The sequence below is a fragment of the Haliotis rubra genome, unplaced genomic scaffold, assembly GCF_003918875.1.
Source record: "Haliotis rubra isolate DU_JTF1 unplaced genomic scaffold, ASM391887v1 Scf94, whole genome shotgun sequence".
In the NCBI taxonomy this organism is placed as follows: domain Eukaryota; kingdom Metazoa; phylum Mollusca; class Gastropoda; order Lepetellida; family Haliotidae; genus Haliotis; species Haliotis rubra.
The window spans coordinates 2,337,919-2,363,138 of NW_025767679.1; the positions used below are offsets into that span (position 1 = coordinate 2,337,919).

The 25,220-nt window shown below is 38.6% G+C and overlaps 2 protein-coding genes across 2 annotated transcripts; one reads left to right on the top strand and one right to left on the bottom strand.

The window, feature by feature from the left end:
• Positions 1–1,162: 1,162 nt before the first annotated feature.
• Positions 1,163–15,769, bottom strand: LOC124264754. The gene is made up of 7 exons (XM_046699529.1): positions 15,580–15,769; positions 10,272–10,314; positions 9,740–9,793; positions 9,296–9,487; positions 8,619–8,777; positions 2,648–2,807; positions 1,163–1,666 (listed from the first exon to the last, which is right to left on the bottom strand). The coding sequence occupies exons 4-7, from the start codon at positions 9,365–9,367 to the stop codon at positions 1,344–1,346; spliced, it is 714 nt and encodes a 237-aa protein (XP_046555485.1). The 5' UTR covers positions 9,368–9,487; positions 9,740–9,793; positions 10,272–10,314; positions 15,580–15,769; the 3' UTR covers positions 1,163–1,343.
• Positions 15,770–15,837: 68 nt separating this feature from the next.
• LOC124264755 lies at positions 15,838–18,168 on the top strand. The gene is made up of 4 exons (XM_046699530.1): positions 15,838–15,926; positions 16,215–16,289; positions 16,825–17,019; positions 17,318–18,168. The coding sequence occupies exons 2-4, from the start codon at positions 16,223–16,225 to the stop codon at positions 17,617–17,619; spliced, it is 564 nt and encodes a 187-aa protein (XP_046555486.1). The 5' UTR covers positions 15,838–15,926; positions 16,215–16,222; the 3' UTR covers positions 17,620–18,168.
• Positions 18,169–25,220: the final 7,052 nt, after the last annotated feature.

Genomic DNA, 25,220 nt, shown 5'->3' on the forward strand with positions numbered 1-25,220 from the left:
ATTCTGAGATCATTCACTAAATGAAGGAGAATGGTGTCTTGTAATGTGGCAATGTGACAATACGTTCACTATCTCCACTCACACAACTCGAAGAAAACTATGGCACATATATACATATAGAAAGCTTAGGATAATGGTTGTTAAAACAGAAGGTTAATCAAAATGCTCTTGGGCTTTACATGAGTACCTACACTTACACGTGGACTTTGGCTTTAATTGAAATTAACAAATTTAGTTATTTTTTACGACATTACCATATTTAACAAATAACCAAATAACATTATTTAGAATGTAACTAATTTAATGACTCTACGAAAGAACTAATAAACGTAAGCATAATGTAGTGTTAAAGTATAAACTGACTCATTTAAAGTTTGTGCTGCCATATGGACCTTGTTGCCTTGTCTCTAGTACTTTTGTTGGGTTGAGTCCCATCTGGGATTCGAACCCACAACCTCAGAGTCAGGAACCTAATCGCCAGCACACCATGTTACACGCCTTATTTCACATGACAAAGAAAGTTTATACACATAGCAAAAATATTGGTCCTGGTCCACTAGTGGATGTCGGGGTGGCTGAGCGGGTCAGGCGGCTGACTTTGTGAGCTGGCGATTAGGTGCCTGAATCTGAGGGTGCTGACTCGAATCCCGGATGGCACTCAACCCAACAAAGTTCTAGAATCTGTACTTTTCTAGAAAGTGTAATCCCAAATATTACATGTTACGTTTGACCACTTTCTAAATGGCATTGTGTATCCATAACACATATATGTATAGCTCGACTGGAATCTTTAGAATTTTAATACCTCTTTTCTGTTTCTAACCTTACTCTCATTTCGTATGTATAATAGATAAAACGAGCTAGATTGGTAATTTCTTAGAGATGCATCAATATTTTGCCACCTTTACACGCTATTCTTTAAAGGTAAGGCACCAGCTCTGAATTTCATCAATACTTTACAGAATTTATATTCCAAATTGGGAGACAGATATCCCTCTGGCTCAAGAAGACGCTTATATTCCGTATATAACTTATAACGTGAACTATTTTCAAGAGAAGATGTCCAACTGATCATGTATCAGAGTGTCAGAACACATAAGGTATGAAAAAGGTGTTTCGCTCATCAAAAGCATTAACGTTCTACAAAGAATGGACAAAGACATGGTTAGAATCAGTTCTAAGTGGATTTGGATCTCGGTTTGAATTCCATTATTATCTTCCCTGTTTCATTAAGAGGCAACCATCTGCAACAAGGGTCGCTCTAACTCTAAAATAGTGTTCAAAGCAGCCTTGAGCTAAATTCACTCATCAGAAAATGGGGAGCTTTAAATATATCTTCTGGCTCATTGTGGTTGTGGATTCCGTTGGTACAGCGTTGTCCGCATCTTGTCCCTTTTTTCATCCCGCTGAGACGTGTCCCTGGCAGCGAGCAGGATGTTGTGCAGGGCGTGTAGGTACAGGATGCTGGTGTTGGTGTTGGTGAACTTTTCTACTGTATAGTTCTTCACAACGCTGATACATGTTTGAGGCAACCCTGTCTCCTTAGAAGCATACTCCACCGCTTTCCGAACCTCCTCAGAGTCAAACACGTATGGAATATTGTCGGAATCCTTCAAGAGTGGTTCAACTGCATCAGAGTGTGTCAGGATCACGTGAACCGACAGAACTGAAAAGAAACATTCTCATGTAAATCATTCATCTTTACACACCAAGGACGTTTTGAAAATTGAGCGGTTTTTTTAAATGTAGTATTTACCTTAACTTTTATTGAATAGGCTATCATCTTCACAAACACGTTTTGATTACTTATAAGTTGCTGGAAGTGAGCAATCATATTGTAATTTGAGTAATAAATACCACGTGTCTAACGTTAAACTCTAATTTCGTCTGTTGTGCCTGTCAAAGACGTCAAACGTAAACCTTGATACACCCGAAAACATAACCTTTGCCCAATGATGACATAATAGGTCCAGCAATTCTTGCGACGTGAGCTTAACTTGCTCCCAACTGGACCATACCAACTGCTCTCTCCCTTGTAGGTCTCGGCATGTATCCTTCCCGTGTTCTCCGGTATTTTATTGTTGAATGATCACGTTCGTTTGTCATGACATCGTTGTTATTCCATTATGTACAGTCAGGTCATGGGTGCAGCGATTTGTTATTGGTAGAGAAATACTATCATCTGCATTCAATTGACTTAAACTATTTGCAGTTAAGAGTAATAATTCAGTATAATTAGAACAGTTAATACCTGAACAATGTATCTGATTTTTAAACTGGGCTGGAAAAATACTCTTGTCAAGCAAGATGGTTCAATTATGAAACTAAGTGTAGAACACTTTTTTAAGCATAAACTGTGTTCTTGAATATCGCTGTACATTTCATTTGGCAGATGGTTTCATACAATATTAAGCTTTCAAAAAAAATAGTTAACCTTAGTTAGTTTTGATCGTTTGATCAATCAACAAATGATCTCTGTTACGTACATTTATGCTAATTTGTTGAATGGCGCAGCTGAAAATAGTTCCGGCAAAAAAGTCTTATTTCGGTCAGTCATGTGACGATTGTATATTTTCAGGTAGGTGCAATATTAACTGCAGTTTTTCATCTCTAAATAAATAAGCACTAAATAAAAAGGTACAGTTACCTCCTCGTGAATGTAGTTTTATCAGCACATTTATCTGTCGCTTTACATTTTCGGCTATTGCAACCCCTGCCTTTTGGACAATAACTACACACGACGCCTTGACCCTGTGCTGTGGTGGAAGGATGCTGGAGCTATCCATAGCTTCTAGCGTTGGTTTGATCTGAGCATAAATGAAAACAATAAATATTCTTCAAACAGTCTTTGAAAGCCAGACAAAATGAAACTGACTAACACACCGATAATAGAGCAAAGATGGAAAGTAGAATACATCTTCAATAAAACTTCGGGCATAGGTTATGTTGCATCGTCTTTGCCTGGGTCAAAGATTAATTTCTGACACCTCTGGCAGTTTTCTGCGGATTTCAAACCGAAAAGGCACTTCATTACTTTTTATTATGCTAATATAAATTGAAAACGCACCACCAGTAAAATGTATTTTTATCCGGGCGTAATTCATCTGAAAATATATCAGCGAATGAGGCATACACAATGTTCTTGACAAAGCATGATGAGCTACAGCATTTCATGTCAAATTCGCTGGAGTATAACATCCCCTTATCCCTGGTCTTTGCAGCCTGGAGTCCCGCTGCAATATAAGATCGTCCTTGTTGACACTCCACGGTGGGTGGGGGAGAGGGATGCCGAACCACATTACCCACAACATGGCTTCCCAATACCACGGTTCAAAACGAAGACATATGGATACCGACAATTCCTCGTCTGACGAGAGTACGCCCCCGACCTGACTACTGGCCACGCTTCCTGATTATTGAGGCTTGTGACAAGCAACCTTTGCAATTGAACCCTTTTGCAATCTCCAAAGGTATCGCTGGTATCTGCGGAGAGGTTGCCAATGTCACAAAGCTCCGATCTGGCTCTCTCCTGATAGAATGTACCCGGAAACACCAATCTGTAAATCTTCTCAAAATACAAGAATTTGTAAATATCAAGGTCGCTGTCTCAGCACACAAAACCCTTAATTCGTGTAGAGGCATTGTACGGGACAGAGCTCGATGCCTGTCTGACATGACTGAAGAACAAATTGTCAAGGAACTCTCTCAGCAATCCGTCACAGCCGTCAAACGATTTACCTTCAAAAGGATGGTGTTGTTCAACCAACGAACACCTATCTCTTCACGTTCGCGCGAGCAAACATTCCTGACTCGATTAGAGCTGGTTATTGTAGCATTGGTGTGGAGGTGTATGTCCCCAATCCACTCCGGTGCTACAACTGCCAAAAGTTTGGACATGGATCCAAGTCCTGTCGTTCCTCTGCTGTCTGTTACCGCTGTGGTGACAAGCATGAGGGCAACGACTGTACTAAGGGAAGTGAAGTGCACAAACTGCGGTGGTAACCATATGGCCTCTTCCAAGTTCTGCCCAGTATGGAAACGCGAATCCGAGATACTGAAGATAAAACACAAAGAAAATATCTCCTTTCACGAAGCAAAGAAGAGGGTTGCAAGTCTAACTGCAGCCCCTTCAACCATCACCTACTCTGCTGCTGTCTCCCGTCCTACCATCACTACTGCAACCATCTCATGTCAGACCGACCTGACATGGGTCACGTCTTCCCAGCCAACTGAACTCAACACAACTCAGCCTATCTCAGCCACTCCATCTCCAACGCCAAAAGTCAAAACTTCTGAATCACAAACACCAGAACAAATGCCAAAACCAGAGACAGAAAACTGCGCGCAGAAAAAGGGAAAAAAAAAGAGGCTAGAGAGACTAAAGCAACTCGAACAACCGCCAAACACAAAACCAAAGGCCACCTCTCCCTCAGAGGTCCCCATCGAGGTCCATAACTCCTTTGGCCCTCTGGATATGGAGGTAACTTCATCTCCACCAGACACCAATAGGAGTTCATCAAACGCTTTCTCACGTTCACGTGACATGTCACCAGTGGAAGCACCATGAATCCACAAAACATTATCCAATGGATTTGCAGAGGACTTAAGAATAATTATAATGAATTACAGCTATTGATTCAAGACTTCAAACCATCTGCGTTTTGTCTCCAAGAAACCTAAAAAGGACCGATAAATTTGACATCCGTCGGTACAGTTCCTACCACTCCTTTTCTCCTCCCGGTGTAAAAGCTACAGGAGGCACTTCTATCCTGGTGAGGCAGGGCACCCTCCATAGCCCTGTCCCACTTAACACCAACCTACAAACTGTTGCTGTCCGCATAACTCTGAACATAGGGTTTACACTATGTTCCCTCTATCTCCCTCCCACCTCAACTGTCCGCCTATCAGATCTTCAGAACTTATACGATCAACTCCCAAAGCCCTGCATAATCATGGGCGACTTCAACGGCCATAACCCCCTATGGGGGAGTAATGATACAAATAGTAAGGGAAAGATCCTTGAAGAGTTTCTCTCCAATAATGATGTATGCATCTTCAACGATGGATCAAACACCTACCTCCATCCTGCCACTGGATCATACTCTCGATCTATCACTTACAGATTCTAATCTTTTAAATGAGTTCGAATGGTCGGTCCATGACGACCTTTGCGGAAGCGACCACTTCCCAACAATTCTTACTCCTATCAACCCCACGGATGAACCACCATCAACAAGATGGAATTTTACTAAGGCCAACTGGCCTTTATTCCAAACCCTATGTTCAGAAAAACTTAGGCCGGACAACTTCAGGAATGTTCCTGACCCCATGGAACTATTTTCAGACGTTCTAAATGCCATCGGAGACAAAACTATTCCTAAGTCCTCTGCAAACCCGCACATACGTAAACCATGGTTTGATACAAACTGCAAACAAGCTAGGAAAAATAGGAAGAAGGCGGAAAAATATTTCCGACAACATCCGACAGTGCATAACCTGAATGCTGTTAAAATGACAAATGCCAGAACAAAACGTACCTTCAAACAAACTAAACGCCGCTCATGGAGAAAATATGTGTCCAAAATCAACTCCCGCACACCCATGTCCAAGGTGTGGAACATGATTCAAAAGATCAAGGGCAAGGGTCAAAATCAGGAGTTCACCACCTGAAAGATGGCGACTCCCCTTCTAACAAATAAATCTGAAATTGCAAACAAACTTGGCGAAACTTTGGCAAACCACTCCTCCTCATCAAATTATAACCCTCAGTTCCAGAAATATCAAACCCAACAAGAAAAGAAACCAGTCAATTTTAACTCTGATAATGGGAGGATTACAACGAAACGTTTTCCCTCCATGAATTACGTACTGCCCTAGGACAGGCTCACGACACTGCGGCAGGAGCTGATGAAATCCATTATCAGCTTCTGAAACACCTCCCGGACATAGGCTTGGAAACACTCCTAAATATATTTGATGACATCTGGACATCCGGACACTTCCCCCCTTCGTGGCACAATGCCATCATCATCCCTATACCAAAACCCGGTCGCGACCATACTGATCCCTCAAACTACCGTCCTATATCACTAACTAGCTGTGTTTGCAAAACCATGGAGCGCATGGTCAACAATCGATTAATCTGGTACTTGGAGACCAATAACCTCCTCAGTGACCTCCAATGTGGTTTCCGAAAAAACCGAAGTACCATTGACCATCTGGTGCGTCTGGAAGCATTCATCAAAAACTCCCTTGTCAACAAACAACATGCAGTATCTATCTTTTTCGACTTAGAAAAAGCATATGATACAACATGGAAACATGGTATCCTTAAAGATTTACACGAGTTTGGATTGAGGGGTAGACTACCTCAATTCATATCTCGGTTTCTAAATAACAGACAATTCCAAGTTCGGGTGGGTTCCACACTGTCTGACTACTTCCACCAAGATCAGGGCGTCCCCCAAGGCAGCATCCTGTCTGTCACACTTTTTAGCATCAAAATTAACAGCCTCACTAACGTTCTGAACAGTTGCGTTGATAGGTCCCTTTTCGTCGATGACTTCAATATTTCATGTCGTGGTAAGAACATGCATGCAATAGAAAGGCGGCTACAACTCTGCCTTAACAAAATCCAAAAATGGGCCAATGAAAACGGTTTTAGGTTTTCAAAATCCAAAACGAATTGTATTCACTTTTGTCGTAAATACAAACCACACAAGGATCCAGACCTAACTTTAGATGGTACTCCCATCAAAGTAGTAGAAGAGGCCAAATTCCTTGGACTCATATTCGACCGCAACCTGACATTCTTACCACACATAAAATATGTGAAAACAAAGTGCCTGAAGGCTTTAGACTTGCTAAAAGTAGTTTCAAATACAGAGTGGGGAGGGGATCAGACCACCCTCCTTCACCTGTACAGATCATTAGTCCGCAGTAAACTGGATTATGGCTCCATTGTCTACGGTGGAGCCTGCAAAAGCAATTTAGAAAAATTAGACTCTATCCACCACCAAGGACTAAGGCTCTGCCTGGGAGCTTTTAGGACCTCTCCGGTAGACAGTCTATATGCGGAGGCCAATGAACAACTTCCTTGAACAACGCCGCATTAAACTCTCACTGCAGTATATCACTAAATTACGTTCAAATGAGTCCAATCCAGCATACAATTGTGTTTTCAACCCGCTCTATGAAAACTTATTTCCTAAACTGCCAAGTCTGGTTCCACCACTTGGAATAAGGATCAAACCACACATATCTGCAGCTAAAATTGATCTCAACATCATTGCGCCTTACCGACTTCTGTCCTCACCACCATGGCAAATGGTGAAACCTCAGATCGATCTTACCCTCACCAAACTCAAAAAGTCTGATACAAATCCCTTGGTGTTCCAACAGGAATACAACCAGTTACGTTCGAAGTATAACACTCACAGATCCATCTTCACAGACGGATCCAAGGACGATGGCCAAGTTGCCAGCGCTACAGTCGTGGAGCCAAGACTGTCTCCTCTAGGATCCCCGACAACAGTTCCATTTTCACCGCTGAAGCCAAAGCTATCTTCTCAGCTCTGACCTACATTCAACAGCAAAATCAGTCCAAAACTTCATCGTATTTACAGATTCATTATCCTGCCTTCAAGCACTTCTAAACGTGACTTCAAGTCACCCAATTGATGAAAAACCATCCCTAAATCCACTGTGGGCGACATCACCAAAACGCAACCAAGTGCGTGCACATCAAGGAAAATGTGTTGTCTTTTTGTCAGGAAAAGCATTCAGAATAAGACTAAACGACTGTCTCTTAAAAGCCACATCACGTGTTGCTGTTGACGTAAATGGTATTGACACAAGAGATGCTAAGATTGACAGCGGAGGAACGTGAACGTGTCTTGGGCATGCTTCAAGTTGGCATGTCAAGTAGAGTTGTTGCGCAGCGGTTTCAGTTCCACCATGCAACCATCCTCAGACTACAGATCAGATAAGAGCAGACAGTGTACAGATACTTCTCTGAGATCACCATTATACAGTTCGTCGCCATCTTGAAGATGCGCTGCGTCAGGTGTGGAATGCTATCCCCCAGGACACTGTTCAAAGACTCACTGGGTCAATGAGGAGACATTGCATGGCCTGCGTTGCTGCCAATGGTGGACATGCCCGATATTGACTTCTTATTTTGACCCCATGTGTCTTCCATACACTGGTGACGTACATGTAATCATTGTGTGTTTTTTATACCCTTTGTTGTCTTTCTTAATAATCTATGTATTCCTCTTCTAAATAAAATTGGTTACAGCTCAAGCCGTTTTTGTGATATGTCAAGATTTCTTACTGTTGCGTTTTCAGTGCGGTTCAGTATAACATGTACTAGTTCCTTTTAGCTTTGAAATAAAGGTTGGCACAACTCGTGTGAGTCACGAAGGACATTCTTTGTATGGAGGCAAATTTAATGCGCCAAGGTTACTGACAAACAACCGATTGCGGGGTAATTTTGTAAAACTACACCTGACCCTGCTCATTGTGTTACCTGACAAATACAAATACTTGTCAACAATCTTGCCATAGTGCACCAGCCTCGTACACGCTCTGTAGGTGACATTGTTCATTGTACTTACTTCTTCATAGAAAGGAACCGCTCCCGTAACAATCTTCTCAATGCTGTCATCTGTGAAAGCGTCACTGTTGAATACGCCCGGCATGTCAATCAACCAAAAGTAGGGCTCGCAAGTGCAGTTTTCTCGACAGGACTGACGGCAGAAATCGTCTCGGTGCAACTGCGAAACGCAAACAGGAATCACTATATATCATAATCAGAGAATCCAGTTACATACTTCCTTCTGTCTGATAGGCTGGTGGCGCACCACGCATACATCCATACTTGGTTATCACAACCAAGATTTACTTAAACAAGTACGATACAAACACAGCATGTGATGCTAAAACACTCCTTTTCAAATGCTGGGCAAGTAGGTGTCTTACTTTTAACTTTATTTTCCTGCTATCACAAACCTTTGTCACAATGTCACATATAGAATATATTGTTATTTGAATGCCATACTATGGATATCATGCCACCAAGAAAAGATTGATAAGGTTGCCATAAACAGCAAGATTACCATAATGGCTATGCTGTGGCAATAGCTGAATATACTACTGAGGATTTCTTTAATTATACACATGTAAGCACGCACGCACACATACATACATTGGTGTATCTGTACACTTGGTGCACCTCTAAGGGGTAAAATGAACATGCATATTCACCTTGGAATTATCACATTCAACAACTCACATCTTTAGTGTAGCTTCCATGTGTTCTAATTCCCACAGGAAAATAATTCGAGACGTTCCTGTTCCCTCTCATGGCGGTTTGAATTCCATTTGCAAGAGAGGATTTACCAAATCCAGTCTGTCCAAACAAAATGACGACAATTCCGTCTCTCTGTGTGACTTGGGTTATGCAACGGCGAAGGTTCACTTCTCCCTGAAATGAAACAAGTCCTGGGATATACAAAACAATATAGTTCCATACATAGGTCGACAAGTAGGTTCCATATGTCACTGAAGGCAACATGTTTTGATAAGTTAGTTACCTTTTCAAGGATTAGATCTACAGTTTGACGCCAAACTCTTAGTGTTGAATTCATACTTTCAGAAACACCACCAACATGATGGTCACTAACTGGTGACTGACGCATGGCGTATCAGTATTATGTCCCAGTCCTATCAGAAATACCTCTCGAGTCCAGACCAATGTCACATCTTTCCCCCATTTCTCCGTCGGTGGTGGCTGAAACATGACAGCAATACTCAATGTCATTATTATCTCCTTTATCCTAGGAACAACAATGGTTGGGTCAATCCCAGTTTTGTAAATAGTCAGTTAACAAAACTTAACTTCTGGAAATTTCTTACAAACATAGTTTACCATACATATGTGATAGAAAAGCATACATATATAAAGCCACCCAGTTTTAGAAATTACTTTACAAATTAAAACAGGGATACACATACCCAGCCAACACAAAACGCCGTTACGCACACACACACACACAGACACACACACACACGCACGCACGCACGCACGCACGCAGGCGCGAATAATATATATGCAAATGAATTGCACATATACTTTCAGCTGTTACTGTGTTAGTGATCATGATATGCAAAGAAAAAAGTGTCTATTCTTTCACATCGATTTCCACATTATACAACGAGACAGCACACCTCAGGCCTACATATGTAAGATGAGACTGTCAGCCACTTACAGGAGTTGGGGGCCTTTCCTTGGACTGTTTCCTCCCATGACTTCTGGAAGATAAACAGTCGTGTATCTGATCATGGCGTTACTATCACACACATATCGGGACAGTATATTGAGTTGATGGGAAGATTTGTATGTGTCACTTTCCTCAAACTGAAGCATGTCACCTGACATTGTATCAGATGTCACAACCATAATCTATAATGTCATACGTGTGTCCACACATACCAAGTGGATTCAGGGAACATTTCTATCACATACAAAGACACAGTCTGTTTACAATTGAAGTGCAATATGTTCTTTTTAAGAATTTAGAGCAGAACGCACTCCCATGGGACTACTGTAGCACTGGTCACAGTGTCTGGTGCCGTGCTTTAACATCATGATGAGTGACGGAAACACTAGTTAAGGCTATTTTGTATTTAACTTAACTGATTGCTAAATAATACTCAAAATATCAAGGGTTCAATTCTATAGACGGAGATGGTTCGCGACCAAACTATGTCCACTTTGAACCATGTTTAAGGCCTTCTATATGTTTGAAGCATCTGGCTATTATCGTAAAGTGTAATGTGCGCTACGGCCGGTTAACCGTGGCTTACGAGTCAACAACACTTATATACTTCAATTTTACATAAATTACGACATGGACATATACAGTATAAGTAATGCACTTTAGTTTAAAAAGAAACATATTATAATACCTTTATACATCCATTCCTACCAACTCATCCGAATAACACGTGCAAGTGACGCAATATTTTTACATGCCTTTATTTTAAATACGGAGGTTTTGGACGTGTATAACGTATATAATGTTTTCAGTTCCAAAGGCATGGCACCAAAGCGATGTTTGTTTTAAACACATTGTATTTCAGGAGAAAGAAAAGGGATTGCAAACAAGCTCAGAGGGCTTATATAAATGCCTCTCTCGAACATATACATATTGGAGGAGGAACTGCCAATCATGGGACATTATACGTCTATTCATGCTGTTTTTGTCCTTCAAGTTATAGTTAAAGATTCTTTTGCTTTGAATATTGAACACTAACGTTCACTGGACGGTGGTCACTACAAATAGGATCAAGGACTCCTGAACAGCTGACACTTAATGAGCAAGAAACAAGTATAAGACCAAGTAATGAGCAGCTAGTGGCAGTGATTCTAGCTGCTACATTAAATATTTGGGTTAGGCCAAAGGAAGATTTTTGTACTGTCTGAAAGTGTGTCTATGTTAAAATCACCCAGAATAACAGTATCTATATTAAAATCGATAGTATTACCAATTGATTCTTCGATTGAATTCCAATAAAAGGCACTCTTATCAGCTCGAGAAAAGCATCCTATTAATAATTTGTTGTTGTTTTTGTTTTGTTTTCTGTTTAACTGAATTCAAATGGCCTCAAATCCGGGGTAGAAAAGGTCATCTAAGACTTTAGCAACTAAATAGTCTCTAACGTAAACGACAAGCCCACCACCTCGTGTGAGTCTGTCATTCTTGAAAGGAGGAGAAAATCCAGGAATGTGAATTATTCATTATGAAAATCATTTCTAAACCATGTTTCAGAAAGACCTATAACATCATTATTTTGAACTTCTGCACTAATTAGGTCATTCTTACCCTTTAAACTACGAACGTTTAAATGAGCGATGTTAGCTAATGCACATGGTCGCGATCGATCTAAAATATAACGTGCATAAAATGAAACGTTCAGAGCACTTGAGAAAAAGTCTAAAAATACTAAATTCCTTCTCGTTAACGTTATCCTAATGTGTCAAAGCCACAACGATTATACTTCCAATACGTATTATATGTTACTCTCATGGTAAATTAGTAATGAAATGTTTGCAATAGACAGTGCAAGCCTTATATCGACTTAAACGCTAAAAACAATGATTTATTTGGACATTAAATTAAGCATTTAATATACATATTTCTTCAGACCATTTAGTGGGGGTAAATATGGATAAAATGGTGATCTAAAAAAGATGTGTCATGTACTCTGACCAGAGAAGGAAATTAAACCTACACACATTTAAACAAATTCTGTGCAACTTTGTACAGCTTATGATTAGAAAAAGTTGAGGTTTCAAAAAAGGCCTTACTGGTTTAAAAAAAAAACCGTATGAAGGACATGTACATGTATGAATAAGTCTCGTCATGTTCTCTTAAACATTCAAGTCTGTACATGTTTCGTCTTATTCTCAAGCACGACGTTAAACCCAATTCCACCACCACCACCACTTAAAACACAAACCTCTCACCACCTCTGCAGCACCATACAGCCGTCCAAGGCCACATGACTAACAACACACCAATAAAAATGCACGAGTTCACCTACAGTCTTGATGGGAAAATATCGTCTGGTCTAAGGGCAGACAACATAACCTACATCATCTTCACTTCACTTCAGCCTGATTATTTAGTGGAAGAACCACCGACATCCTGCCATTCAGAGCATATATTAATAAGCGATTCTCTCCCTATGTAACAACAATATCTGAAATCTCTATTTCGAGTAGTTCCCTCTTGATGTATAGAGCTCCATTAAAAAATCTTTACTGAATACCCTTGGTATATTGTTGGAGTGAGACAGAAGTCAGATACATTCAGATGCACGAGACTTTCTTTATTTTGCGATAGCGCAGTGCTTATATTTACTTATATACTATTGGGTTTCTACATTGGTCATGCATATTCACATGAAAGCAACAAAAACATTGCCAACTGAGAATTGCTATTGTGTTTTAACTTTCTTTTCCTTATACAAAAAGCAATGTTATACCCCAACTGGTGTGAGACTAAACATTCAGTTATGATGACATATATGAATAATGAAAGCACGGTTACATGTAAACAACAACAACAGGTTGAATATATATTATCGCTATAGGTATTCTCTGTCGTAAATAAGGACGGATAAAGGAAGGTTTACAACACCTAATGTCAGACAAAACATTATCAAAGCTTCAATTTCTGCTTATGTTAGGATGTTCTGAGACATCATGACTTATGTAAACAAACGTGTGTGTGCCTGTCCTTGTATTTGATGGCTGTATTGTATCGCAGCAAGCTTACATTATCGAAAACACCATATGTCCTATATATTTGGTCAGGCTGACCTACTAAGTTGGGTAAACAAGGGACGTAGCTACCATTACGAAAAAAATATCCCGGGCTTACACATGATTGTTGCTACTAAGGTTGGACAAGTCCTGAATAATATCTAAATATAAAGCTTTGCAACCTATAGGGCTTACACGAAGAAAAATGGCTTGCTACGCGCCTGTAAATGTAAACAGTGGAGCACTACACGCTAATGACGACATGTACTCAGATATATTTAGGCGTTGTCGTGGTTGCACGCTAATGACGACATGTACTCAGATATATTTAGGCGTTGTCGTGGTTGCACGCTAATGACGACATGTAATCAGATATATTTAGGCGTTGTCGTGGTTGCACGCTAATGACGACATGTAATCAGATATATTTAGGCGTTGTCGTGGTTGCACGCTAATGATAACATATTAATGATGAAACACAGGCTGGCTTTACAGCCAGTTAATTATTCAAACACAGAAAACATATTTTCATTACAGGCCATTAAACATAACTATACTTATAAGAAAACTGGAAGATTTTACTGTCTATTTATTGATTTCTCTAAAGCTATTGTTTCTATAAAGCATGATGTCCTTTTCAAAAGTCTTAATGATGATGGTATTTAAGGTAAATTTCTTGACATTGTTTTATCAGGTTATTTCTGAGTTATGGGGGGTTAATTCTTGCAAAGAAGTTGAGAAGATACAGGCTAATCTTTGTAAATGGTATTTACAGGTTGGTCGAAAGACAACAGATTGCATGGGTGTCAGAATCCAACTCATGGCTGTATATATGACTAAAACTATGAAATATTGGTGTAGACTTATTCATTTAGATAACTCAAGACTACCTTTCCAGTGTTATGAGGAGCTGAAGTCACTTAATAATGATAAAAGTTCTAATTGGGTCACACACATAGAAAACATATTACTTAGGTGTGGATTTAGATTGGTATGAATATCACAGGAAGTTGGAAATGTTAAATATTGTATATCCTTGTTTAGGCAGACACTTTGTGATAACCTTCAGCAAGAACGATTGAATGATTTATCTAACTAATCAAAGTGTAGGTATTATAAACAATTTAAGTCATTACTGAATGTTGAATCTTATCTCACATGTAATATTCCATTAAGACTCAGATCCACCCTATCAAGATTTCGATATAGTAATTTTGGTTTGACTGTAGAAATTGAAATAGAAATTGTACTCTGAAAGGTATTGTCCATTTTCTAAATTGAATAAGGAATTATATATCGAAGATGAGTAGCATGTAATGTTTATCTGTAATAGTTACAGTTCACTTAGAAAAACTTACTTTGTAAATTTACACAGAAAGATTGTCAACCTGTACAACACTTTGTACATTTGATGTCCTCAGCAAATAATAATATTATTTATAAAGCATGTCATTATCTGGAGAAAGTCCAAAGATTAAGGAAAGAGATAAATATTACTTCATTACTTCGCACATGGGTCAAACATTCTGTAAAGACTGTATTTTGGGTCTTTCGGCCTTTGACTTAAATACGTCTGTCTGTCTGGAACGTTATTAGTAAATGAAGTATTAATTCGGGGGTGGGAGTGTCCTTTATTCCAAAAAAAGGACGAGCAATGCGATATGCTCTGATGTTATTGTGAGAAATATAATTTTCATAAAAATTACTAATTTTAATAAATCGATGAAACATTAATTATCCCATGACATTGATATAAACTGTCCACCTGTCCCGGGGTAAGCATGTTACCCATTATTATAAACCCTTCGATATTTCTGCGTGAAACCGCAAGCACACGCCAAGGAAGTGTTAAACTGGTGCCTTTTGCCATTGTAGGGTTTGACAATGAAGTACTTCTGTTTGCTTTTGTCTGTTTTATTCTCAGATCACCACAATAAAGACGGTATATTGTTTAATGTAGTGTTGCGTAAACAACACACCTTATCGGTCCGGGGATATCAATTGTAAAAATGTCAGTTCAATTACAATAGTTTAAGGTTAGCATCTCCAGTGTCAGGATTGATCAAAATTTATTTAATAGCAGTGTCTGCAGCTATCACCGCTTTCTAATTTCAAAACAGTATCATTTCATATCATAGCAACCTTCGGTAGTTTACAAATTTTATATATTCTAAATATTACGACCTACTCATAATAATGATATTTCTGAGTGTGATGAACAAATAATGTTATTACTTTATACTTACAGCTGTCGAGCTGTCTGTGCCGTGGGAGATGTGTGCGCTCTGTCGCTGGGAACGGGTACCCTACCCTCTAAGGCGCAGATATCGCATGCATGAAACCGAGGCTGATAACACCTTTTATGGACCTGTTTATGCGCAGTTGCTATTTGACGAGCCGTGGACACAGATGTGTAGCGAGGGTAGCAGGAAACAGGTACGTTTTCATACTGAACGTCTTTCAATATGTTCTCTAAATTTACTTTTTACATTCACTCTCCTCTCCCCACCTCTTTCTCTCACCGACACCGACACCAACACACTGGTGGCTTTCTGTGGAATATTTCGGTCCCATGTCTTCTGGAAGAAAAACAGTAGTGTATCTGACCATGGCGTAACTATCACAGTATATTGAGTTGATTGGAAGATTCGTGCATACACACACGCATGAACACATATATACACACATATACATACAGGCAGACAGGCAGATATGCATACACGCAGACAGGAGACTCATACACACAGACACATGCAGGCACAGGCAGGCAGGCAGGCAGGCAGGCACGCACGCACGCACGCACGCACGCACGCACACACACACACACACATACATACAAACAGACATAGACATAAACGATGTTGACATAAAAATGTTGTAGTTTTCAGGATGTCAAAGGTTGCAACCGGACCAGTGACATACAGGAGCATCGGAATGAATGGACAGAGCGACATGGGTAAGTCGGAACACATGTTTAGTATTGTTGACCATAAACCCTCTACAGTGATGAGAGTGCATGATATGTCCATGACTTCAACCACAGTTCATGCTAAATGCTGAATAACAAGTTCTTCTATCTGTGCTATCTGGGCGGTGGGGTAGCCTGGTGGTTAAACCGTTCGCTCGTCACGTCGACGTAGACGTTCGATTCCCCACATGGGTACAATGTGCGAAGCCCATTTCTGGTGTCCCCCCCGCAGATATATTGCTAGAATATTGCTAAAAGCGGCGTAAACCTTAACATCACTCACTCACTATCTGTGCTGTGGGATTATTGTTACATGTCCATGTCAACTCACATTTGTCTTACAAGGTCGTCACTATATGGCTGGAATAATGCCGATGTGACGTAAAGCCCAACTCAACTCAACTCTTACAGGGACTGATGAGTAAGTTCACTTTCAAATAAGAGTAAGATGAAATGAAAGTATTTTATATAGAATACAATATCCACCACACGTCACCTACAAAGAGGGACATTTATCTTTCAGAGAGAACACTGAGAGAGAAAACTGTCATCATCCCTGAGGGCGAACACGACACAATTCGAGAAGAATTCTTCCAAAATGTGATACGTTACAGAGCGAAAGGATCAAAGTTGAGGGAGGATGTTCCCTTCATCGTCATATATCTGTCTTCATCTCGCATTAAAGATGAAGAGGGGCTCATTTTTGACAAATTAAGAGGTAGATCATTTTTACAAGTCTGTCAAATGTATAGACTAGTATTTCAACAGAATGAAAAGAGTGATTGCTTCCACATGTTGAATAAAAGCCCAGTATTTTAGTAAGAGTCGATGTCTATATTTGAACAGCATAAATATAAAATTGACTACCATAATTAATATACTGTTAGAATGACGATTGTGTCTGGGACAAATTTAGTTTTCCAAATTTGACTCATGTTACCAGAAACATTTATGAATTGTGTTAGTTTATAAATGCTTTATACATTTTCTATCACATAATCATATTTCTCCCTCAGGTTTGCTTTCGGCTATATTGATCATTGCATCAGTTGGAAAGGCTTCTGAAGTAAGCATCGACCTTCCAAGAGACTTGGAATCTACCGTCAAAGACATCTTGCGTCTTTTCATTAAAAATGGACAGATTCTCAACGATGACATGGACAACAAATACATGTTTCACCGTCTGCTGTTCCACTGTTGTCAACTGGAGCGTGGTTGGATAGATTATATAAAGGAACATTGCATTAAAATCGCCATTGGTTGCGGTGTCGTGTGTTTGATCATTGTGACAGTGGCACTTACAGTACGCTTTGCGTAATAATATGCTTGTGAACGAAAGCTCGAAGCTATGCAGGCCTCAGCTTTGTAACATTGGGGATGGTGTCGGGATTCCAACTTCCGGACATGGCTTTCCGTGTGCCCACATAACTAAGCACACCGATCTGACTTCGAGGACTGGGTCATCCGTCTCCCAGGCAACAGATGGACAACAAACTACACCAGCGATGTGTCATCCGTTTTCCAGGCAGCAGATAGCTACAACACTACGCGTAATCTATATGTGACACGAAAGCTCTCAGTAATGTATGCTTTTCAACGGATCGGGACAACGAATAGAACACCAATATCGTGTTCACGTTGACTATTATGAAACAGCGGGGCCATCGAGTATACTCCGCTGCATTTGATTCGAGAATGTCACCATGACATGTACAACTATGCATTGCATATTGACAAAAAGATCATTTGGCACCAGCTGCTTACCCGTGGTGACTGATTCTAACAACGCTTTTCCACTCATGTTAATGAAACCACTTCGTAGTTTTAGCACTGGCAACATGAATGTTTAATAAACAAACCATTTACAGTTGTGTTGTGTCATAAATATGATTTTGTTTTTCTACCATATGGGTAGAAGAAAGACGTCATTGTATAGTTAATATTTCAATTTATATTGACACTGAATCCAAATGTCCATGACATTCGTAACATATACTACAGTTTTTCTGTCGAAAAAAGTATCTCCATTTACATTTGAAAGGAGACCCAGTGAGACTGAACAGTCCTGAAACTTATGAAGAAGGGAAAATTATATTGTTGATGGACTTGGGATAGACTATCAATTTTTCGACACCTATAGTGACATTGTACAAGATGTTTGGATTTTCACACTAGGTCCGATTTGTCACGGCGTGGAATTGTTTCTGCTTGTTTCCCATCACAGAATGTGGTGTTGATATCAGCAGGAATACAATCAAGTGTGTCTGAACCAGTGGTTTCACTTTCATGTTCTTGTGCATATTTAAAGATGTTAAATCTTTCCGTTGCCCGACTAGAACCTTGTTGGTGTGGAGGTATTCTTTAGGAATGTATTTCAGTTGTATCTATAAACTGTGAGGCAGTTCTTGTGTTCAGCCATTAGAAGAAGACATGGTCTTCAGTGAATCTGCCGTTTTTTTAGCGTTATAAAATTCGTAGGCTCTCACGTGTTGGTTCACGGATATTAACAACACTTATAAGTAGTTCTGAATTAATGAGGATCATTAACATCCCTCCATGAATGGAGGACCAAATTAGAAAATCATCCAGTCAAAAGATATTTTGTATCTCGACGAATGCGTCGGGTGTGGTTTAAACATATTTTATTCTATTCCATAAGAAAGAAAAAGGATTGGCAAACAAGCCTAAATGGCTTATATTAATGCCGCTCCATAATACATGTGAAGGTTCACATTTGTGCATAATGTTGTACATATTTATAGTGATTATATCAAGTTATCTCTGAATAATAACAATCATGGATATCAACAATTTATCTTGGTTTTGTTTCGTGGCCAGTTGATACCAATAAAAAATAAGAGAAGCTACAAAAACTTTACGAATCAAAACATTTTGATGTAATAAGGAATTGATGGACTGACCATAGAATATCCATATTCGTCTGATGAGATACTGATGTATTGCCATTTATCACATCCCGCAGGGAGAAACCTTTCACATAGAAATACGATTCGTATCGAATGGTATTATATTTAGGACACATGAAAAAATCACTTTGGAACACATCCTCATAATCTTGTGAGCAGGAACAAGAAGCATTATCAGAAATGAAACGATTATCACTGTTTAAGTCACTGCATCCCAATCTAAGGCGGCAGTGTATTATTTGACAAAATCGACTACCAAAATTTAGATCGAACATTGTGTTTGTATTAACTTGTGGTGTGATTGAATTCTTAAACTGTCCAACAGAGGTAGCATTTGTAGGTAGGTCATTCCACAGTTTAATTGTATCGGGCAAAAACGATTTGGCATAATTAGTAGATTGGCATGTTATAGTCTGATAATTTTGATTATTCCTAAGATTATAGTTACTGTTATCAGAAACATTCCCTGGAGCAAGATCACAAAGATAGTCAGGAACCATATGGTTTACCATTTTGTAAAATAATGTTAATTTAGAAGTTTCTCTCCGTTTCGATAAGGAAGTCAGGTTTGTCTCATGATATAGTTTCGCATGGCTCGTACCTCTGACTGCACCGCATATTGTGCGTAAGGCACCTAAGTGAAGGTTTTCTAGTGACAAGGACTGTTCGTTTGTACAATTGTCCCAGAGATGACAGCAATAGTCAAATAGAGGTAAGATAAAGGATTTATACATTGTTTCGAGAGTTTTGCGTGATAGTCTATATTTAAAACTACGAAGGCAATTAATCATAGGGCTAATTTTCCTTATCATTTCATTAATGTGGGAATGCCAAAAGCGGTTTTCCTGAAAAATAATGCCTAAGTGTTTATGGATCTGCACTTCATTTATAGGGGTACCATTCATCGAGAGGGGAGGTTTCGTAGAAGGTTTCGTTTTGTGTGAAAACTGGATAGTTTCAGTTTTGTTTGGATTACATTTTACTTGCAAGGTTTCCGCCCATTTAGATATTCTTTCTAAATCTGAGTTAAGAATAAATGCACTCGTATGGGGATCGTCGATTATTACATAGAGTGATGTGTCGTCTGCGAAATGGCGTATATTACTTTCGATTCCATCAACTATGTCGTTTATGTATATTAAGAATAAAAGAGGTCCAAAGACTGATCCTTGGGGCACTCCGGCTATTATCGGTTTTAATTCTGATTTGTAACCTTGGATAACTACTCTTTGCATTCTATTTTGCAAATAACTTCCAAACCATTTCAATAACTTCCCATCTATCCCACATGGTTTTAGTTTATGGATAATCCCTTTGTGCCAAACTTTATCAAATGCCTTGCTTATATCGCAGAATACATCTCTTACTTCTTTTCCGTTGTCTATAGCTTTAGCAATAAAATTATACAAATGAGTGAGTTGGTAAGCTGTTGAATCTCCTGGCATGAATCCAGATTGTAAATTTGAGAGGCAATTGTTATCTCTCATGAAGTTAAAGACATATTTAAATATACATTTTTCAAAGACCTTGGATAAACAAGATGTTAAGGCAACGGGTCTTTAGTTCGAACAGTCGTTCCATATATCTGGGAAAACTGAGGTTTGAAGTGACTTGTTAAAGAGGTTAGTTAATGCTAGTGACAAGGAGGGGGATACCAAACGTAGGAAGCGGTTTCCAATACCATCTGGTCCACTCGCTTTGGTAATGTTTAACGATGATAGAACATCTTCAACATCCTGCTTTGTAAGATAAATTCCTCATATATTTACTATTATTGTTTAAGGTCATATTTGGAAGGTCCTTATTAGAGTCAGCGATTGTTGCCTGGTCAATAAAGTAATTATTTAAAACGTTTGCTATTGATTCTGGTTCTTGATAGACTTCGTTATTGTGAGCAATAGGAGGAAAGGAGGTACTTTCAGATTTTATGTTCATATAGTTTTTAATTAAACGCCACCGTAGTTTAGTGCTATGATTATTGTTTATTTGAGTGTCTAATTTTGTTGTATAATCTTTCTTTGCTTTTTTAACTGCAGAAGTCACTTGATTTCTTAATGATCTAAAAGTAACCCAGTCATTTTCACCATTTTTTTGTTTCGCTATTTTATGTTGTCGATTTCGTTTCCGCATGAGTTTGCGAATGTTATTATTCATCCAGGGAGTATCTTTACATCTTATTGTAACAATTTTGTTTGGTATATTGGAATCGCAGATATGAGATAAGGTATTCACAAATGCACCTGTGCTCACATTTATGTCAGGTGATGACAGTACGTTTTCCCAATCAGTATTATCAACGTGGAAGCATATATTGTCTTTGTTTACCAATGTGTAATCGTAAACTTTTCTCAGATATATTTTCGTTGACTTCATACATTCTTTTATTGTTACGGATACTGGACAGTGATCGCTACAAAAAGGTTCTAAAACATTTGACTTTTTTACCATATCGAGACGAGAAACAAATATCAAATCAATAAGGGTTTTACAGTTTTGGGTGACTCTGGTTGGTGAGTTTATAAGTTGATGCAAACCGTAAGCCACCATAAGATTGTTTATTTTAGCGTCTAATTTGTTGTAAATATCAATGTTAAACTCTCCAACAATGATTGTATCTAAATCCATATCCATTGCATCTCCAATCGATTGATCTAACAGGTTCCAATACTGCTCACTTTTGTCTGCTCTATAAAATACACCCACTAGATACTTCCTGCTTTTGTAGCGGAGCTCTATCCATAATGCTTCCAGACCAATCTTATCTAAGGTTTCTAATCGTTTTGCGATGAATGTGTTCTTAACGTAGACAGCGACCCCACCACCCCGTGTAAGTCTATCTTTTCTAAAGGGTCACTGAAAGCCTGGAATAAGAGTATTACTATCTAAAATACTTTCATGGAGCCAGGTTTCTGTCAAACAGATAACGTCATATTCGTTCAGTTCTAGACCTATGAGTACAATGTTATCTTTAACACTACAGGCTTTTAAATGGATAATTTTAAGATCAGTATAACACGTTGGTCCTGGGTTGGGATGGATATCACCACAAAGTAATAGCAATAAGGTTAGGAGTAGAGATTTTCTAGCATCGTAAAGGCACGTCATCATTACTACAAACTTTCGAAAGTTTAATAAATGTGTTTTTTCAGAAGAGATTTTTAGAGAGAACAAACCCACCGATTGCCTGTATTGAGAAATGTTAACTGGCATTATCGGTCGCTATGAGATCAAATGAATGGTGGGGATACAAACTAGAACTGGTATAAACTGACCACGAAACATGAATTAAGTCACGTCTGCAAAAATGGTAACAATCAATTACATTCTGAATACAAAATGCACTATGTGAACTCAGATCATTTGTCATGAAGGGGAAAGTCACGAACAGTACGTAATTGTTGTAAAGAACAATGAAGGTAAAAAGTAAGAAGGCAGATTATTACCATGCGTCGGGTGTTTCCGATTTACAGATGCCACATTCCATTCAGGACAAAGGAATGTACTTGTGCGCGGAAAGATGAATATCGATCAGTGAAAACATAGACAAGAAAAACACTTCCTGACCTAAGGACACTTGATTAACTTACAGTGATATCGGTAAATACAATGCTACTGGGATACGTGTCCTTAAAGTGAACAAGGGAATGAACAGAGCATTGTACTATGCATTGATACTAAAGTGGCACATACATAACACATTCTGATACATCTATAAAAAGTGTTCGGAAAAAAGTCCACGGAAAAAAAAGTACCGGTAAAAAAGTGCTTAATTTGCCAAGGAAAAAAAGTCTCCGGAAATAAGTCTTACTTTTATTTTTTTGTATCAACTGTTAAGAAAAAACTTAGATATTCGGGTTTTTAATACTTTATTCACATACAACAATGTAAATTGCATTTGCAGGACTTTTTAAATTTTTAATACTTTATTCACATAGGCACTTTTCTCGTTTCACATACCACAATGTAAATGATCTACTACTTAGAGAATAGTTGTATTTCATGTAATCTGTATATATTTATACATTTTAAAAATATTATATTTATGTAATGGTCAGTATCGATGACGTCAAATCCTCCATTTTCATGTTGTATCATATGTTGCATGGGAGCGGTGTTAATATAAGCAGTAATGCTTGTTCAACAATCCCAATTCATCTTCATGAATAAAAATATGTTTAAATCACAATGTAAATTGATAAAAATTTGCATCAGCACTGATACATTTAGTGACATTCATCTCTAAATCCATCTCTTCACACTTGATTCAAGCAGCTAAAATCACACTTATTTGACAAACAGAACTCAAATAGTACTCCACAAGCCAGTTTGTTAAAACAATCTTCTTGTGAACACTAATTATTCTTTGATTCAAGCAGCTAAAATCACATTTTGACAAACAGAACTCCAGCTAAATCTGCCCAGTTAAAATATCATTGTTCTTGAGTAACTCAGTATTTAATCCATGTCTTTTATACACAATCACTTTATGTTTTCTCTACAATAACTTTGATGTCAACATCCATTTAATATGTTTTCACAATAATAGGACTTTTTTCCGGTACTTTTTTACCGAGGACTTTTTTCCGAGGACTTTTTTCCTATAATCCTATTAAAGTCTATATAGCTGGGACATATCAAACTTGATTTGTGTCATAGTATATCTGTTGGTGCTTCTATATGTGTTACTTCGTAAAGATAGGCCTACAAGAGGAGGAGGGGTAGCAGTATACGTAAAAGATAATCTGTATTTTACTTATGTTGCCGATCTTGATCTCCCAAACTTAGAAGCCGTATGGATTGAGGTGATTGTAAACAATAATAATTGCTTATTGGTACATTCTATAGAGCGGACCTCAGGAACTATTACTGGGATTTAATTGATGAATCATTCGCAAAAGCTGCGGATAAAAACACTAAAATGATTGTTGTAGGTGACTTTAACGCTAATATACTCAACAGACGCAATGACAAAATTGAATACTTGCAATTGTTTTACAACTTAACACAACTTGTTGTTGAACCTACACGCGTAACAGATACCACTACTTCATTGCTTGATCTTATCTTGACTTCTGTTTATAGCATAGTACATGAATCAGGTGTTCTCCCTCCAATATGCAGTGATCATAGTCCAGTATTTGTCTCCCTCGAGTTTGGAAAGCCACGTAAGGAATCTTATAAGCGAATTATATACGATTATATCCACGCAGATTATGATGGCTTGAGTGATTGCATTGCTGCTACTGATTGGGGAAATATTACTGACCACAGTGATATTGACACATCTGTTTCACTATTTACTTCAAAATTATTACATTTGATAGATCAGTACATACCCCAGAAAGAGATTGTTGTTAGACCGGGGGATTGCTCTTGGATGAATGGCCACTTGCGTAAGCTAATGAGGAAAAGAAATCGTATGCATAAAAATGCTAAAAAGAGAAATTTACCGGTAGATTGGGAGCGCTTCAGAGTAGCACGAAACAAAGTCAACTCCGCAGTTAGGAAAGCTAAACGCGCGTATGATATGAAATTAGATGATAGTATTAATTCTGAATGTGGCTCTAAATCGTGGTGGCGCTTAGTGAAAAAATATATACAGCACAATACAAATTCAAATACACAATCTCCTCCTATCTTAAATAATGGGAAGGTTCTTGATCACCCCAGTGATATTGCTGATGCATTTAATGATTACTTTACTCAACAAGCCCAAGCTGAAGAACCTGAGAAGGAAACTTGCAGTTTACATGAGCCTGCAAATAAACTTAATGAGTTGCTCTTGTCCAAAAAAAGAGGTGCATGACATTTTATTAAACTTAAATACTACCAAAGCTCAAGGTCCAGATAATATTGGTAACATGCTTTTAAAAAAATTAGCTGTATCTCTGTGCGCTCCCATTACTACGTTGTTCAGTTTATCCCTACGTCTTTCCTGTTTTCCTTGTCAATGGAAACAATCTGTTGTTGTTCCAATCTATAAAAAGGGTAG